General features: G+C 41.9%; 1 protein-coding gene across 3 annotated transcripts in view; it reads left to right on the top strand.

The window, feature by feature from the left end:
* Positions 1–454: 454 nt before the first annotated feature.
* Positions 455–19,604, top strand: part of YWHAZ (tyrosine 3-monooxygenase/tryptophan 5-monooxygenase activation protein zeta) — a 33,979-nt gene continuing 14,829 nt past the window's right edge. The window contains exons 1-2 of one of the 3 annotated variants that reach the window (XM_032609439.1): positions 455–558; positions 4,448–4,752. In XM_032609439.1, coding sequence (XP_032465330.1) covers positions 4,459–4,752 — 294 coding nt within the window. In that variant the 5' untranslated portion in view covers positions 455–558; positions 4,448–4,458. Of the gene's footprint in view, positions 559–882; positions 1,438–1,714; positions 1,890–4,447; positions 4,753–19,604 lie in introns of those variants that run through there. The other 2 variants (XM_032609438.1, XM_032609441.1) reach the window with 2 other exon arrangements.

Genomic DNA, 19,604 nt, shown 5'->3' with positions numbered 1-19,604 from the left:
CCTGCAATTTCCGCCCTTCTCTTTCCTCTCTTCCTGGCTCCCGGTCCCTGCTCCTCGCCCTGCCTGCGGCCCACCGCCAGCTGGGTCAATCCGGGCCCCGGGCAACCCCGAGTCCCTAAAACCTTGCTTCAGGAGAAAATACGTAATCATCATTACGTTTTAAACCACTGCAGCATGAGGTCTTTAAGTGAAAGCTTTATTTGGACACAAAAATGTAACCTACGAGAAACGAGGCAATACGGTCAAACCTCTTTCTTTGCCTCCCTTCTTGTTAAGGCCTCCCCGGCCACCTCAAACCCTCCATCTAAGGAAGCTGTCTTTTCCCCTCGGAGATTGTAGGCTTTCTGAGAGCCTCCTTCCAGGCCTCAGCTCCGCCCGCCCGCCCCACCTCAGCCCCACTTCGCGCCCACCCATTGTCCCCTCGCAGCTGTCACTGCGCGCTGATCCCCAAATCCCGATTGGAAAACCATCCCGTCGCTCAGCCCACCCTCTGGGACCGGACGCCTCACTCTCTGCCGAGCCTTAAAAGGCCTCCGGCCGCTTTCCCCGAGCCAGCAGGTAAAGCCGCGGCGGCGGAAGGGAGAAAGGGAGGGGCCGCGCACCCCGGTCGCCCCGCCCGAAGTGGGGGAGCGGCGGGCTAGCGGGCTAGCGCGCCACCACGCCCCTCCCCGACCCTCTGACCGCGCCCTCCCACTACCCCAAGTCCAGATCAGGATGCTAGCGCCGCGGAGCCGCTCTCGTAATCCCGCCCCTCGGATGGCCCCGGGGGCAGCTACCACCGCGAAACACGGAGGGCGGGGCGGGCCAGGCGGCTGGGAGGTGGTGGTGGGGGAGGATGTGAAAGGTCCCGGATGTTGCTGAAAGGGAGCCCCCTGCTAGAGGGAGTAACTGGCGCAGGCGCAGAAGGATCGCACGAAAAGCTACGGTGGGGGTGGGGAGAAATTTCCTCCTGGCTGGTTTAGAAGAGTGAGCCGGCGGAGGTAGCGGGGGGATCCGAAAGGAAGGCGAGTAAGGGTGGGGGTATTGGTGGCCAGGAGAAAAAAAAAAAAAAAGAGCTTCCCGTTCAGGCGCACTCAGGACAGCAGTAGAAAAGCTGGAAGCCGAGCGGGCTGGGGAGGGGTGCTGGGAGCGGAGAGGACGCGCGCTCCTCCGCTCGCCCTCTAGTGCGGGCAGGCAGGACGGCCTCGCGCTGGGGAGCGGCGGTTGCTCTGGGCCCCCTGAGCTGTGGGCACCAATCAACGGTTGCCATAGCAGCGTTTGACGTCATCGTGCGTGTGGCGCCCCTGCTGCCGGGGCTGGTGATTGGAGGAAACCCCGTGTCTGCGGAGCGGCTGTAGCCTGTGAGCAGCGAGATCCAGGGACAGAGTCTCAGCCTCGCCGCTGCCGCCCAGAGACCGCTGAGCCCCGTCTGTCCGTCGCCACCCACTCCGGACACAGGTAAGGGACCCGGCCGCCGCCGCCTCGCCCGGCTCCTTCCTGTCCCAGGCCAGCCTTCCGAAAGCGCGGGGGCCCTCCCCGCTCCGCATCCCTTCAGCCCCACTCGCCCGGCGGGAGCGGCGCTGGGCTGAGGCGGAGTCTCCTCAGGCGGAGACGGGCGGCGGCTTCTCTTCCGCTGGGTTCGGGCGGGCGGCTCGCGGCTGCTTCGGGCTACTTGCTTCCGCATCGGCCGCGATGAGCGCCCGGCCCCGGTCCCGGCCCCCTCGGTGGGAAGGGCGCCCACACGCCAGATCCCCGGGACCCGCCCGGTCGCCGGCTCCCGGCCGGCCGAGGCACCGCCGGCTGCGATCCGTTCCCACCCGCGCCCCCGAAGGTCCCTCTTCAGCACCTCCCCGCTGCCCGCTTCCGCCCGAGATAATGACTCGGCGGCTGCGGGCATTGCAGTGGCGCAGGTGAGGCCGCCCCCTCCCCGCCGCCTCCCCCCTCCCCTGCCTCTCCCGCCCGCTCCTCGGCGCAGCCTCCGCGCCCCGCGCTGCGGTGGCGGCACCCAGCCCTCCCCCACCCGGGTGGCGGGGCGGCGGGAGGCCCGGGCACCGGGCTGCGAGCCGAGGCGGCCCGGAAGCGCCCGCCAGGTAGACCTGGGCGAGGCCGCACTTCGGGCCAGCCGGCTCCGGGGTGGGGCTCGCCCGCGACCCAGAGCCGAATTTCCTGGGTTCCGCGGCGGGGGGACTTGAATATTCCTGGCGGGGTGGGGGATGGGCTGGCTTTCTATGTCCGGGTGGAGGGGGGCTGGAAGCCCAGGTAGGGATGAGGATGGGGAAGACGGTGGGCCGCGCGTCTCGCTCGTTCCCGCGGGGGCTGGAACTGAAGGGTCCTGGTCTGGGTGTGTAGACGGGGACCCCGCTCTGCGGGGCGGGTGAGCCAGAGCATAACAGCCGGCGGTGGCCCTGCTCGCCTGGGTGTGGCTCGCCCCTCCCCCACCTGCCGCAGCTGTCGGGTCCCCGTAGACTAAGTGAACACCCGCGGTGGCCGGTGGCGGACGGACGCCGGTGGGAGAGTGGGGTGTGTCCGCGGCCGGCCCGTCTGGTTCCGCTTCTGCGGGCGGCGCTGGCGTCGGTGCCCTCGGCGCGGGCGGCTCCCCCTCCCCGGCTCGGGCGGGGGCGTGCGGCTCCTCCCTCCGGCCCCGGTGGGGGAATTAACACTCGGCAGTAGGTTGGACTCCTTGACACAGATCCGCCATGACAAAGAGGGAGACTCGGGGACCGAGCGGAGGCACCAGCTTGGGCGGAGCCAAGGAGGGGGGTTGCGGATGGCGCGGACGGAAGGGTTTGCACTTTAAAGTCGCAGTCGGCCCGTTTTCGTTTCACCCACCTCGACGTCTTAGGCCGGCTAAGGGTTAAATGGGTGCGGCCAGTCCTTGGAGCGCTGGTTATTCTGAGAAACCTAATCCATTTCCCGCTTGTACCCGAGGGGTTGGGGAGAGAAACCTTTGTACTGGTCTTAGATAATTTTCATTAGAAGCAGCGTTAGTCCGAGAGCATTTTTGAGTTCCTAGGGGAGAAATTAGTAATTTCAAGAAGAGGAGAGAAATTGGTAATTTCAAGAAGAGGGGGGTGGGGAGGTTATGCGATCACGAATTTTAGTTTTCGCATTGAAACAGTCTAGTTCCCATTCAAGCTCGCTAATTGCTTGTTCAAACACAGAGGACCTGTGACGATTTGGTTTTTTGAAACAAAAAGTATTGTGGGATTTCCCTGGGAAGGTAAAGAAAGGGAGTCATTTCCCGTAGTGAATGACAGTGACTCTTCTGTTCATCATAAATCCTGTAAAGTATTGTGGGATTTCCCTGGGAAGGTAAAGAAAGGGAGTCATTTCCCGTAGTGAATGACAGTGACTCTTCTGTTCATCATAAATCCTGTACCCTGTGGGACCACTGTATGGGTTAGTATCTTTCTGTGCTGCTTTAGGACCTTTCAAAAGGATATATTAAGGAATAGTAAAACGGGGGAAATTGAAAAGTCGAAGGAGCTTTAAAATGAGAAAGAATTAGGAAGTTACGATATAAGGGCAGCTCGGGTGATAATGTATTCAATTAAATTTTGACTACTAGGAACAATGCAGTAATGCTGCATTTAAACTGAACAGTGACATCAGAAACACTGGTGACACCGGGAAGCACTTAATAGATACATTTTAGTGCTCGCAGATAGTAAGAATCGAAGTTCCAGGATTCATGGGTGTTATTTTTTAAGCCTGTGTGCATATAACAAGGTACAGATAAATGAAGCCTTAGGGTCAGTTATGTATTGATCCTTGGTGGTGGTTTTACATGCACAATATATTAAAACAAGCAGTTTTAATATATTCGTTTATTATATTCGTTTAATATCGTTTAATATATTCGTTTCTCCCAGAAAATTGGCATGCTACGATCAGCTGTTGCAAAGATCAGTGGACTTGGGGTGGGGGGGGATACCAACTAAAATTTAAACACTCCTGACAAGAGTAGCTATTACCAAAGTAAAAGGACATGAATTGCATTCAACTGACAGGTATCGTGATTCTGGGAGTGTGATAGTGTAATGTTCTTCATAGGTGGTGTTTTCACTAAAAGCTGCTTAATTTTGGATTATTTAGTGATATTTGAAACTGGAGTTGAGATTTTGACCAAGTAAGATAACGGTTGGTTTTTAAGGCCGCCTCTTGGTGAATGTGCTTTAACCTTATGTGAAATAAGGATCCTGAACAAAGATGAGGTAATGCAATTTTAGTTTTGCTAAACCAGTGTTAATGGCTTTAAATGTGCCCTCTGCATGCTGAGCATGCCAGTATTTTTTTTCTTAGCATTCTTTTGTGAGGCTGCATTAAATTTCTCATGTAAAGAATCTTCCATAGGTAATTAGGTTTAAGGTGTTAACATAGCTTGTTTACAAAAGGTATAATTTTCAGTCTGTTTGTTTTAATGGAAAAAAATATCTAAATGCTACTTTTCTTTTTTTTTCCCCGGCAGAACATCCAGTCATGGATAAAAATGAGCTGGTGCAGAAGGCCAAACTGGCCGAGCAGGCTGAGCGGTATGACGACATGGCGGCCTGCATGAAGTCTGTAACTGAGCAAGGAGCTGAATTATCCAATGAGGAGAGGAATCTTCTCTCAGTTGCTTATAAAAATGTTGTAGGAGCCCGTAGGTCATCTTGGAGGGTCGTCTCAAGTATTGAGCAAAAGACGGAAGGTGCTGAGAAAAAACAGCAGATGGCTCGAGAATACAGAGAGAAAATTGAGACCGAGCTAAGAGATATCTGCAATGATGTACTGGTGAGAATCAAACCATTCAGTTTAGCGTCGCTATGATATAGAGTTCCTGTAATGCATATCAGTTAGGTTACTCTCAACTTTTTCTTTCTTTGGTTTTTCCTTTCCTTTTGCAAATGGGGTGTTCTAGATTTCCAAGTCTTTCAGGGTGTCATTACTAAAAGATGTTAAAACAGTTGTATAAGGTAAATGCAAAGATGATTATCAATCAGTTCAAATAGATTAGTAGTGTTTTTTGTTCTAATTGAAAAGGTAAAGTAATTGTATATCGTTTCAGTTATGGTTAGAATATTTGTAGTAGTTCTAGAGCTGATTTTCTTTAAAGTACGTATATGGATGCAGGAATTTTACATACCCTGTTTTAGGTGCGATGTAATAGGAGACTCACTGTAGACTTAGTAGCCTTTCCTGGATTAGCCACTATAATGTTAATGTAATGAGTCAGCCATGCGGAAAACTGGCTTCACAGTTGCTTTTGCCTCTTCCTGCGTTTAAGTGTTGGAGGTCTCAACTTTGAACACTGACAACCACAATAAAAGATTATGAAAAACTCAAGCTTGATTTTTCCAGGTTCATTCAAGAAGTATTTTAAGTATTCAGTATCTACTTGTTGAAGCACTGCTTCTCTAAATAGCTTAAAAGAATTGAACATTACATTTTGGTTAATTTTAAAATTTTCTTACAAATGATGATTTTCTGTGGCAGAAAAGTTAAAATCTGAGGATAAATTGGTAGAAGATCCAACCATTTAGCATATAACAACTTATATACACTAATACTTTCCCCTTTTAATGAACCATGAGTTTTTGGAATAATATTTGAGGTGGGTTTTACTAAATGATTTCTCTTGTATTTCAGGACTTCAGGTTACACATTGGGTCTCAGTATGGCAGGGCTCTGGTATATAGAGGGATGCAGTATCCCAATTCCTCTGAAAATCCAGCTGCACTACTTAATTATTTGAACCTTGTTTATGGAAGAACTACTATAACGAGCGATATAGGATTATTTCTCACGTTGTGGGGTTTGGAGTTTTTGTTAAAGTTATAATGGTATTATGATTCCTTTATACTAGTCTGAGACTAATGGAATATCTTCAGTTCCTAAATTATGAGTATTTTTCTTAAATGATGATTTTCTTTAGGCTGTCTTTTTAAAGAACAATAATATTTTTTATCTTAACGTGGGCGCCAGCCTTCTTGTGTGGTATCTGTCTTGTGTGTGGTTTGTTTTTGATTGCTTACTTGAAATCTTTACATTGATAGCTATCATTCATTTCTAAGATGAGAAGGGAGTTCTGGCTTTTATTGATACTAAATGACAAATGCTCATCTTGCGGTTTGCTAAGGTAATAAGAATATTTAAAATTTGAAAATACGATGTTTTCCTATAATAAAAAACATGTCGGGCTTTTCCCACCTTGCTCTGTTTACCGATTAGTACCTGTGTATGTTACTGAGTTTTGTTCGCTCTGATGTTTTTCCTCCAATTATTACACCTAATAGATCAAATAATTTTTATTTTGGTTTCAAAGAGTTTGCTACAAGTTATAATTTCCCTTAAGACAAAAGTCAATTTTAGGAATAAATGGGGGACGCAGTAACATTTACCCTCTACTTACAGCTTATTTGAGATTCCAGGTAGGTATTTGCATGTTTTCCACACAAGAAGTATAAAAGGTCCTGTCATTGTGAGGATTTTCCTAGGAAAAGACTATAGCAGTTTTAACTTTACTTCCCTTTGGTTTCCTTATCAAGGAAAAAGAATAGGATCCGTGGGTGAGAATAACTGGATTAATCTCTAAATAGCTTCTCCTTGTTATGATTATTAAGGGGGTTTCATACTGGTCACTACCCATGTTCTCCTTCAGAATAGCACTGGCTTCTTACCGAGTCTAAACGAAATTTCTACTTCGTAAGTATAGATAAATGAAAGTTTAATTCCTTTATTATACAGAAGACTCAGAATCCTAAACAAGCTTTTGCTTCCAGCCTTAGTCTTTTCTAAAGTAAATCTCCAGTAGTGATCTTTGCATGGCTCATGCCTCTTAACATATAGTAGATACTCAAGTATTTGTTAAGTAAATGAGCGAAAAGGCTTCTTTTGGAAGAGAGGATAATAGAACTAGGTCAGCAGCACTGCTAATTTTCCAAGGCCTTTTCTGTTTCAACTTGGGAAAATACGATATTTACAGATACTGTGATTCGTTACAGGCAGGCTTCTTTCTTTCCCTGTCATCTTTTTTTCAGGCAGGTCATGTTGACTCTGGAAACATCTTGCATAAAATTCCTTTTCCCCTTTTTAGTAAAATGGAAGAGTAAAATATAGCAGAACTGTTATTTCTCCTAGAGAAAATAATTGTTTGAACTGATTTACTTGATGATTAATAAAAGTGTGCTTAATTACATCTCAGTGTCTTACTTATAAAAATATAACCAGTTATAATTTTTTTTTTTTTTTTTTTTTTTTTTTTTTTTTTTTTTTGCGGTACGTGGGCCTCTCACTGTTGTGGCCTCTCACTGTTGTGGCCTCTCCCGTTGCAGAGCACAGGCTCCGGACGCGCAGGCTCAGCGGCCATGGCTCACGGGCCCAGCCGCTCCGCGGCACGTGGGATCCTCCCAGACCGGGGCACGAACCCGTGTCCCCTGCATCGGCAGGCGGACTCGCAACCACTGCGCCACCAGGGAAGCCCTACCAGTTATAATTTTTATTACTCTAGTTTTTTTTCTGAACTTTGACTTTTAATTTGAGGAAAACAAGCAGGTAATTCCTTTTCAGAATTAACATTATTGGCTGGTGGCATCAGTGATGAACCAGACTTCATTGTTCTGTTGAGTACCTGTATCATACTGGCTAAGAAAATATTCTCTTTCTTCCTACTAGGGGGAACTAACCTCCACGGTTCAAAGTCCTTCTGAAGAGCTCTTTAGTCCATTATTAGGTTACCGCCATTCTGGTTAATGGGCACTTTATCAAGTGTTTGCTTAATTTATACCATTTACTTAAGCAGAGAAAGAGCAGGGAACATGTTACTTTGGACAAAAGTTTTAGAGCATTACTGTGGAAAATGGTCACTGGCTTTATTCTTCATAACATGGACTTCTCTTTATGCCAAAAAATTTGCAGTTTTCTTCCTTGTGACGTTAAATTGTGAACTAATGTAGTCTGCCTTTTCTACCAGATCTTAGACCAAAAGCTCTCGCGTTCGTGGGGGAGGGGATCAACACCTCTTCTGTCTAAACTCACAAGAAGCCAAAAAATTGGGTACTTTATCTTGAACATGATGAAGTGGAAAATGAAATGAGGATATGCATACTAGATTGAACCTAATTCAAACTCAAAGAAGAATGTAGTGTTGTAAAAAGAGCTCCAGGTTTTGAGTCAAACCAACTTTTTACCATTGAATAGCCGAGTGGCCTAAAGAAATCTTCCACCCTTCAGAGAAAACTGAGCTCAATTAAATAGGAATAATATCTACCCCATAGGGTTGTTGTGGAGAAAGAAAATCAGGTACTCTTAGTGCCCCAATTTATCTCAGTTTTGGGCTTCTGTTTAAAGCAGTGACAATAGTACAAACCTGCCTCTAATAATATAGAGGTCTCTTAACTCAGGAGTCCAAGAATGGGAATTAAAAGATCCAAGAAGCCTTAAAAATTGTGTATTTTTCTAGGGCAGAGGGCCTGTACTGGCTAGCAAATTTTCAAAGGTTTCATTTAAAAATTGAAAGCCACTGGTATAAGGTAAAGAATGGCTTCCTTTCACAAATCAGTAAAATCATGAGTCTGCCATTTGTAACAGCTGGCAACGGTAGTTGTGTGATTCAGTTAACTTGACTGCGTTCCATTTTATTATGCTTCTCTACATTTTTAAGGTGTGGTTTTCAAGGTGTGGTTGCTGGGCGCTGGGTTTTATCTCCAGCTCATAGAACTGCCATTAAGCAGGAGCAAGCTAGGAAACCAGGCAGCTTTGGGTCCTTCCTAGTCTGAATATGTTAACACTTTTTTTTTTTTTTTTTTTTTTTTTGCGGTACACGGGCCTCTCACTGTTGTGGCCTCTCCCGTCGCGGAGCACAGGCTCCGGACGCGCAGGCTCAGCGGCCATGGCTCACGGGCCTAGCTGCTCCGCGGCACGTGGGATCTTCCCGGACCGGGGCACGAACCCGTGTCCCCTGCATCGGCAGGCGGACTCTCAACCACTGCGCCACCAGGGAAGCCCCTGAATATGTTAACACATTTTTGACCAGAGACAGATTTTGGCCACAGGCGTTAGTTTCTGCAGAAATCCCCCGGTCAATAATGTGTTAATATGTGTCTTAGGCTTTAAAAACTGCTATATAGAGTTTTAAGTTGAAAATTACTAGGCAGTTCACTTATTGGAATAAGGGCTTCTCAGAAGACTTCTGCAGTGTTATATTCATTTTCACTGCTGTACATATTTACATGTTTTTGTCAATAACTGCTTTTGGTATGTTTCAGAGTACAAAGACCTTATGTGACATAGCAGATAGCAGCAGTCCCTTCCAGGAAGGAGTACATTTGATAGTCTTTTGGGGAATAAAATTCAGTGGTCTTTTTAAAAGAGTTTTCATGATAACCATTAAACATTGACCCTGGTGAGGTATTGTATATTTGGGAAGTCTGAGGTGTGTGAAGTGTAAATGAAAGAAAATAAAGGAACAAAGAAAGGAGAGGTAGATGTTTGCCATTTGGTGGGAAGGGGAAGAATAACAGCTTGATCAAGAACAACAGGTTACCTGTCCTTTTTTGGCATAGCAATACTTAGATAAGAATGAAGTCTTTCCTGCCTGTTCTAAGAGGAGATATAGATGGCCTGGAGATGTTTAGTGATTAGATGAGCTGTGAAGATAGTTAAAAGTGAACTAAGAGGAAAAGATGAAAGGATTCAAAATTGGACTTAAAGCAAAAAACCTGAGTAATGGGCTTCCCTGGTGGCGCAGTGGTTGGGAGTCCACCTGCCTATGCAGGGGACACGGGTCCGTGCCCCCGGTCCGGGAGGATCCCACGTGCCGCGGAGCGGCTGGGCCCGTGAGCTATGGCCGCTGAGCCTGCGCGTCCGGAGCCTGTGCTCCGCAGCGGGAGAGGCCACAACAGTGAGAGGCCCGTGCAAAAAAAAAAAAAAAAACCTGAGTAAAATCTTAAAGTAGAGGAGGAACATGCACACTTATGCATCTGATCTGCCCAAGAAAGAGGAAGAAATTGTATTCAGCCCTAGCAGAGGCTTTTGAATTAGAAAGGAGGGAAAATAAAGCTACCTTAGAGTTGTAATAGCATATGGAGAATAATTTTGCTTTTCATTTTTTCTTCTAAAAACCCAACTTTATCAGTAAAGAAATCTTACTGGTAACACCTCAATAGTGGTACAGTAGGAAGACCCAAGTTAGTTGTTTAATTGGAAAGTGGTTCAAGTATGTGTTCATACTTGGTCTAAACATTTATTTTCAATTAAAACAGATGTGTATGTTCATTTGCCCATTGCTAATGTGGAGCTAAGACCTTTGAATATGCATAGATCCACAGTTTGGAAATAATTTACTAGACACCCCTAAAATAGATGCATCCTTTACAAAATGCTGTTTGAGTTTGCATAGCAGAGTTAGAACTTGAAAGCTAGAAGAATAATCAGTTCATAATCCTAGAAATATGCAATTTTTCTAATCTTTTAGTTTGAATAACCCAAGTGGTGTGCGTGTGTGTGTGTGTGTGTGTGTGTGATTGAGTGTGTGACTCTCCTTTAAAAACTAGTCGTTTGGCGCATTCAGCTTAGTTTTCATAGGAACACTTCTTTTCATACTTATATTTCATAACACTTAAGTAACATACCATTTTAAGTAATTATAGCCAAGTATAATGGCATAGTTCAGGAAACAAATATGGGACTCTTAATAAGGATATAACTGCTGAAGCTGAAGGGAGTTCCAGAGAGTAGCCGAAAAACTTATCTGAAGTATTTAGCCCAAAGTCATGGGCATGATTGATGTTTACTTAGGAATGAAAGGCCTAATGTAAAGCCAGTCTATTAGGTAAGTAGGATTTGGTTAATCCAGCAAATTAAGTGATGGTTCATTCTATCAGAACAGTAGGTGGGAACATTGCTTTATCTAAAAGCCTTTTCCAATAATTCTGCAAGAGATTAGGAGAGAGAGGGGGTACTGGTTAGATCATGAAGGGTCTACTATGTTATAAATTAAGGAATGTGGGACTTAATGGCTGTATGAAACAGGCAAAGGAAGTGACACCAGATTTTGCCAACAACAAGGTGTGTTGATAGACATGCAAAAATAATTCTGCTCTTATAAAGAAAATCAGAGCCTTTGATTTGACCATTTTTTTGGATTTCTGATCATCCAGTTCTGTTCTTTGGACTAACTTTCTCCTTTTACTAATGTCAGAAATAGATTCTCAGTGCCCTCCATCATAGTTTATCACATTCATATATTAACCTTGGGTTTTTTTTTTTGGAATTGGGGCTTTAACCTGTGAAAGACATAGGGTTTTTTTTTTCCCCCATGAATATATTACCTATTTTCATATCTGATGACTGGTTCTACCACATAGAGGGAGCCCAGTATGTGAAATAGTTCTTCATTTATAATATTAAATGTTATTGGACCATTTAGATTAATTTGACCACAAGTTTTTTATTCCAAAATAGGTGATCTTTGACACATTTATATTGAAGAACATTTGTGTGTATGAGAAATTTTTTAAAAGTCAAAATTATGGGTGTTCTGATGTCAGCTAAGTTAAAAACTTAATGTAGTCCATTGCAATTCTAATAGCATTAGAATTTTTTTTTCTAGAATTCCTGAGATATTCCTCTTGTGATTTCATCCTGGTTTCCATAGCTCTTTTCTTTATTATGGTTTTACATTGAGAATAAACACTGCTCTTTAGAGGATTTAGAATTGCTGTCAATTTCAGCGTGCTACAAGCAAGAGTTCATCTTCCTTTTGAAACTACCTGTCCTTTCTGACCTCTTAATTTTTAGCACATTTTCTAGACTTAATCAAAATGACATCTTGGACTCAACTTTGACTTCATTTTCTGATTGCAAGTTATTGCTGTGTTGCCTACATCATAGGTTCTCAACCCTTTACATTGTTGATACTCATTTGTATGATGCACTCCTGTGGGTAGTACCCAGGATTATTTGCCATTGCCATTGTACTAGCTAGTAGTAGTTCTACCCCTTAGTCTCCCACTCAGAAGCATATTGGCAAGAAAGTGATGGTGTGAGGAAGGGTAAACTTGACCTAATTTTAATGGACAGAAGCTAAATTGTAAACCTTTTACAGCTAGTGGTGGTCATTCACTTGGACTTGCTATCTTTACTGTTCTTTTCCCGGTTCTATGCTATATACAGACAGCTCTTAACTCTTCTTACCTTTTTATAAAACAATGCTTTCCTTCTGTTCATTTGCTCCATCTTTGCCAGAATACCCTCTATAACGCCTTCAGCTCTAGTTTGGTCTTTTTACTTTCCCTGACACAAGCCATTGCTAATTCCCATCTTTATGGCCCGAGGGTTTCCTGAGGGTTTCATTAATCTGATTTGTAACTTATTTATTTATTTATTTTGAGGTACGCGAGCCTCTCACTGTTGTGGCCTCTCCCGTTGCGGAGCACAGGCTCCGGACACACAGGCTTAGCGGCCATGGCTTACGGGCCCAGCTGCTCCGCAGCATGTGGGATCTTCCCGGACCCGGGCACAAACCCGCGTCCCCTGCATCGGCAGGCGGACTCTCAACCACTGTGCCGCCAGGGAAGCCCTGTAACTTATTTTAATTTTGATATCCATGTTGTTTTTGAACTTAAGAAGATTGGCTCTATTTCTTTATTCCCCTTTACAGGACCATTGACATGTGTGGTATTTAATATGTAAAGTATGCTGAAGGAATGATACGCTTAATATTTAGGTGGCACAAATTTGAATTTGGCTTGGGAGAAATGGCATGCTTAGCGCCACATTCTTATCAGTTCCCATTGTACTAAGTACATTTCTTTGCAACAGGTCATTCTCCTTTATTCTCTAGTGAGCGTTTCCCTATAATGATGAAAAACTTGTATCTGTAAAAATTGCTATGCAGTAGCAGTTGTCGTTTGTCACTGATATAATTTTGCATTTTCTGGTAAGGTATAATGTGACATAAGTAGTGATGAAGTATAAAATAGTCTTATATCTTGGCAGATTTCACTAATGTTTTTCTGTTGACATTAGCTTGCTATAGTGTGGATCTTGGGGGCAACAAAGCATGGTTGAATATATCTGACTTCTACCAGTATGGTCCTGTTGTATGGCACATTCATGTTTGTTTGTATTGGAATAGATAACTAAAAGGTTTCAGCATATAAGCTTTTTCTTTCTTTTGACAGAATTTGTGAGTTTTCTTCCCTTCTCCCCCAAATAAAAATACGGTTACGATGGTATTAACTACAGGTAGGATGGCAAAGTAAGAATGTAATGACAGTCGGTCAAATGTTTATCTATAGAGTTAAGTAAGTCAAACTAAGACTTTGTCCAATTGGTTGACTTGTATGCATGTTCATTCTTTTAAAACTTAGAAAAGGTGCAGTTTTTGCAGTATTGGAATTTCATTTATTTGAATTGCTTAATGAGTTGGACATCATTAGAGAAGTTAGAAATGTTTTAGTGGAGGCTAACTTCCATTTTGCAAACAAGTTCCAGGATCTACAAGTTTTTTAAAATTAGCGGTATTACCAGGGAACCCAGTGGTGAGTTGAATGTTTCTCATCTAAGTGATTAAATACAAATGCTTTTCTGAGAAAGACCTACTTCTCTTGTTGATCCAAGACTCATGAATTTTTAACTCATAATTATTTTTGCCCCTTAAAACAACATACATTAAACACCATTGCCCAGAATTTCAAAGGAATACTTGGACCACATTCAACCAAGGGAAATGTGATGAAAATCCTACTCAAAACACGTTACCTTTAAAATGTGATTCTGGGAAATTGACAGTTGAGGACAGTGTATAGGTAGGCAGTAGTATTATTAGAACAGGCAAATTCTCAAGTCAGTAATTTGATGAGTATTTTACTATGGTGTTTAGAAGATGTTTGGAAATGACATCAAACGGATCATAAGACTTTGTTAACAGTAATGACTTTTCCCTTCAGTTTCCCATTTGATAGTTTCCATCTGATAAGACAGGATTATCATCAGACTTAAATTTAATTGGATCATAGGGATAAGACTTGAAGAATAATCTTATGAATATTTCTAAAAAATAAACTATAAAAAAAAAATAAAAATAAACTATAATGTGTGCTGCTTTACTTTAAAGGGGTGATACAACCTAGCACAGACTATGCAGACTTTTGGTGTTTGAATTTTTAAAATTCATTTTATGACTCTGGGCAGGTATTACATCTCTGTGACTCTTATTTCCACATCTGCAAAATGGAAATAATAATAGCATCTACCTCTAGGATATTTTATATAGAGTTAATACATCCCCGTGGTAATAGTAGATAGCAAATATACTGCTTACCTTCTTTTGTGCTTCTTTGATATCACTTCATTGTGGCTTGATTTATTAATTTTGGATTAAATTTAAGAATTTTAATAAACTGCTTAAACTTTAAATTTAATATTTATTGATTACTTGCTACTTTATAAGCCCTGTGCATAAAGAAAAACATAATAAATATAAAAAGCCTCTGCTCATAAAAAGAATCTCAACAACCTAGAGGGGAAAGTACTGTGTGTTGGTCAAATTCAGAAGAGCTGGTCTTCAACCTTCTTTTTTAAAAGTGGCTGATAATCTGGTCCCACGAAGGAATTATACACAACACACAATGTGCATGTGCAAGTTTAAAAAAAACACTATAAAAAATGAGGTTTTTAAAACAAAAAGTACTTTGTGATGGAAATATTGGGAAATGGGGCCTTGATTGGTGAGAAGCTTCAACCCAAGTAGGTCAGCATTAATGCTAGCTCTGAGAAAGGCTCTGGGGAAGGGGAGAAGGAAAGCCCCCTAGTGTCAGACAGTTTTAGCAGTTATCACTCAATGCTCAATAATTTCTTTTTGGTACTTTTCACCATCTTTTAATCTTTAGGAGGTACATTTCGAATATGACTAAAACACTAATTTTCAAAAAAAAACATTTTAGAACACTCCAGGCTTTCTATCAGCATTGAGTTTTTATGTGGTTGTCTTTTGTTTCATTTTTGGTAAGAATCAGGGAGCCAAACTACTCTGGCTTTTTAACAGGAATTAAAATGAAATTTTAGGCTGGTTTCAACATTCCTTAAACACCAGAGAATAATATATCTTGGCTTTATCAAATTCCTTGTTGCTATTTTAAAAGTTAGATGGTGCAGATTTGCCATCTATTTCTTATTAGTGGAAAATGCATTCAGTTAAGTGACTGGTCAGAGTCCTCTGATTCCATCCTTGAAGTTAAGAAGCTCTGTCCCTTCATATCTATATGACTTTATCATTTATAGAACACCTAAAATTTTACTGTGTGCCAACATTACACAGAAAGTCTTCAAATACGTACCAAATTAGTTCTTGACACCATCTAATTCATTAGCAGTTTCGGTGGAGCACTTTCAGGAGCAGCTGGTGGAGTTGCAATTGAAAGAAAGGAAAGCAGTGCAGCCACAAGAGGGAGTAAGAGAATAATTTCTAAATTGATGGGCCTTCGTTGCAATGAAAATAGCTGCTTGCCTTTTAGAATTTTGAGACTTTAGGAATGATAAAAGTCTCAGGGGCTCTACAGAATAAAGTGAAAGTTCTGGGAAAATTCTCTGTGCACAAGGGAGTTGTGCAGGACCAGAATTGTGAACTTCTAGGTTGTGCTATAGAATTTGAATTAAACTTCATATTGAGGATATTATTTAAAATGACATTTGTGGGGCTTTTGAGTTTTTTAATTGAATAATAAATTGGGAGGTGAATTTTATAGAATCATTGGATTTGGGGCTTGAAGGAGCATCTACCCTAGCTTTTTCATTTTCACAGATCAAGAAGCTGAAGCAAAATAAGACTTTGTCCAGTTGCATGACCTGTATGCATGTTTGTTAATCTAGGAGAGATCCTGTTGCATTTAATTTACGAGGAGTGCCCAATTTTTGTTGCATTGGAATTTCATGTATTTGAGTTGTTTAATGAGTTGGACATTAGAGAAGTTAGAAGTGTTTTTTAGAGAAGGTTAAATCCCATCTTGTAACTGGAAAAATTACCACTTTGTTTAATTTCATTAAAAGTGATGGCTTTAGTTTTAGACTATATTTTAGGGTTCTGTACTTAAAATGAAAATAGCAAGAATCATACTTGAGGGCCTTGTGCCTCAAGTTCTTGGCACCTTTTCCCTTTTAGCCATTGGCAGTTTTTGTGCCTGATTGGTATGAAAGCATACTATCTATATCGTGGCCTCTTTTCCTTTGTGTTCAGGGAAGAGGGCCATGATAGTACAGTCTAAAACAGAGCAGTGGGTTGTAGAGGCTTGGTCTTCCCCATGCACACATCTGGTGAAATCAAGTCAGAGGAGACACTTGCCCTATGTTTTCAAATTGCAGTCCGTAAATGTCTCATTAGAGGTTGATTCTTTTGCTTTATTATTCTGGGACTATTTGCTGTTTGTGTAGTGACTTTTTAATGTATATTAATTAATGGAAATTAAATTTAACAGTATAACCAATTGTTGGAATACTCTCCAAGACAAAGCGGGAACCTCCTCTCCACCCCTCATTTTAATTTGCAAACGCATCACTTATTTTTGTGACTTTTTTTCTCCTAAATACAAGTTTTACCAGCCTAATAAGGAAATTTGAAAAACACAGATGAGCACATAAAGGGTATAAGAGTGGAGAGCAGAACTCACTGATAATGCTGTCTTCCAGAAATAGTCACTTTTTTTAAAAATCACTTTAAAAAAATTATTTATTTTTGGCTGCACTGCATCTTCGTTGATGTGCACAGGCTTTGTCTAGTTACGGCAAGCGGGGGCTACTCTTCGTTGCGGTGCACGGGCTTATTGCGGTGGCTTCTCTTGTTGTGGAGGACAGACTCTAGGCGTGCAGGCTCAGTAGTTGTGGCTCAGTGGGCTCTAGAGCGCAGGCTCAGTAGTTACGGCACACGGGCTTAGTTGCTCTGCCACATGTGGGGATCTTCCCGGATCAGGGCTTGAACCCATGTCCCCTGCACTGGCAGGCGGATTCTTAACCACTGCCCCACCAGGGAAGTCCCCTAGAAATAGTCACTATTTAGAAGGTTTTTCTTTAAAACTTACTTTTATATAAGTGTAATATTAAGTAACCAAAAGTGAAAATAGCTGCTTCTACATATGGTAATTAAACTGCCTTTCTAACCATTTATTTTTTAACTTTTTATTTTGAAATAAGTTCAAATTTTCCCATATATCCTTTACCTGATTCCCCAAATGTTAACATGTGTAACTACAATATAATGATCAAAATCAATAAATTAATAAAATAATGGATAAAATAAACTATTATATAGCCTATAGCAAATTATACCACTATAATTGTCTAATTCTGGTCCAGAATTCAATCCAGGATCACAGTTTGCATTTCATTGTCACGTCTCCTTACTCTTCTTTAATCTGGATCAGTTTTTCAGTCCTTGCCTTTTGCCACTTTTTTCAAAAGTACTGGCCAGTTGTTTTGTAGAATGTCCCTCAATTTGGATTTGTCTGGTGATCCCTCATGAGTAAACTCAGATTGTGCATTTTGGGGAAGAATTCCTGGAAATGATATTGTGCCCTCCTTGGTGCATATTAGGAGACACATGTTGTTCTGTTACCGAACCATTATATTTAGGTAGGACATTATATTTTCTAATTTAAACAGCAGGGAGGACTTCTAAAAACACCCTGTGGTGCAAAAGTATCAATTTTTTTTTTTTTAAGATAGATGCCCCATAAGTATGGTTACTTTATCAGAGGTTAGAACTAAATATAGTTTGCCAAAGTCCTTTTTAAATGGGTTATGCAATTTTATAATGAATGGATTACTCTTTTGAAAGGGGGAAAAATCCCAGCTCTATAACTTGTGATTTTCCTTTGAAATACATTTTCATTAATTGGCTTCATGTATTCTAATTGACAAGCTAAATCACAGCCACTAGCCCAGTGATTTAATTTGCATAGTGGCAGGTGGTCATTCTTTAGGGCTGAAATAAATATATAAATGGTTTACAATGAGTTCTTGTTAATTTTTTAAAGTTTAGTCTAAGGACCCTTACTCTCTACATTGTCTGATTCCCATTTAAGAAAAAAAGGAAAGGACAAGTGAGGAATAGTGGTGGTGGGCGGGACGTGTTCAGTGCGTTAGAGAAGCTTTCCTGGGGTGAAATTCAGAAGGAAGGTTTTGAAATGAATGCTACTGTGAAACACAAGAAAATCGAATGAGGAGGTGTCATGATTTTGTGTTTGAAACTCCCATCACTCCTCTTGGTGGCAGAGTTGTAGTACCAAAATCTAGGTATCCTGACTTGCAAAAAAATTTACTCTACCTTGCTGCTTCGAACTGTCCTCCCACCCTATCTCTGGTGAAGCTTTGTAGTTGTCTCCCTTGGTTGCCCCCTCCAGAGGCATTACATAGTACCTGGCGCTTATCCAAGGGTCCTGAAAGCATATTAGGATATGCTTTGGCTGCCCTTTGGCTGCTGTTTCTGAATATATGTGCTTAGTACAGCATCCAAACACCTGTCATTTTTGAGCAATTTCTAGGTCTTTAAAGAAGCAGAACATTGTTCCTTTTTGAGCAAAATATTCATTATCTAACCTACAATATCAACCTCAATTTTTACTACATTTTATCTTAACTATATATTTAGAAGTTTGGTAAGATGATGAACTTTTGATAGTCTTGATGTTAGGCTTTTTTCCTTTAAGATTGTTCTAAGTTTCCTCTGCTATATTTAAATGAAGCAGTTCAAATTAGTCTACAAGTTTGGCCTGGGGATTTGATGTTTGAGTGCCTAATATGTGCAAAACGTTTGTCTTTAAGGAGCCTATAAGTAGATTAAGAATACGTATGTGAAAAGTCAAAGGTGCAAAATCATAATTATTTTAAATTACACTTGCTCTGGATAACATGTTGCGGAGCATAGGACATAAAGTTCAAAAAACAAAACTCTTCTGATGTCATCCCACTTCCTCAGAGGTAATGTCTAATCTTTTTTGTATCCTCCTGGGAACTTGCAGTGCCCACGCAAACAGTTCTGTCCTTGAAGAATATACACAGGTAGGATCATAGTTGAACCCACACACTTTGATGTGTATCTTATGCTTCATTCCATACTGGCATGTACCGCATTCTTTTTAACGTCGGTATAGTGTTTGATGAGTGTAACAATTTATTTAGCTAGTCCATTGTTGATATTGACAGAAAATGGGATATTTCCTTTTGTTTTTCCTTCAGTTGAAAGCTCTTCAGACCTGGGAGGTACAGAAAATGTAGACTAAACTGAATATTTTTGAGAATTGGCTTGAGGGAGAACATAGTGTTAGAGCTGGGTATATTGAAAGGTGAATGGTACAGATTACTTTAAGTCAGTCAGCAGTTCTTAGAGTGATCTGTGGACCCCTGGGAGTCCTGCTGGGGGGAGATTCATGAGGTCACACCTATTTTCTGTCTCTTTTACAGATGAGAAACCTGAGGCCCAGAGAAATTTCAGAACTTCGTCAAGTTGACATAGCTAGTAAGCAGTGAACTGGGATTTGAACATAGGTAGTAAGCAGTGTAAGCTTGTGCCTTTTACAAGTCTGCTGTAAAAAGAACAAGTACTAACAGAAAATGTTTCCTTTATCTTATGTACTTTGATATAATTTAATCCT

This window comes from Phocoena sinus, chromosome 17 (genome assembly GCF_008692025.1).
Source record: "Phocoena sinus isolate mPhoSin1 chromosome 17, mPhoSin1.pri, whole genome shotgun sequence".
Taxonomy (NCBI): domain Eukaryota; kingdom Metazoa; phylum Chordata; class Mammalia; order Artiodactyla; family Phocoenidae; genus Phocoena; species Phocoena sinus.
The sequence above is the reverse complement of the archived record's forward strand: the minus strand, read 5'-3'. Positions and strand labels throughout refer to the sequence as shown.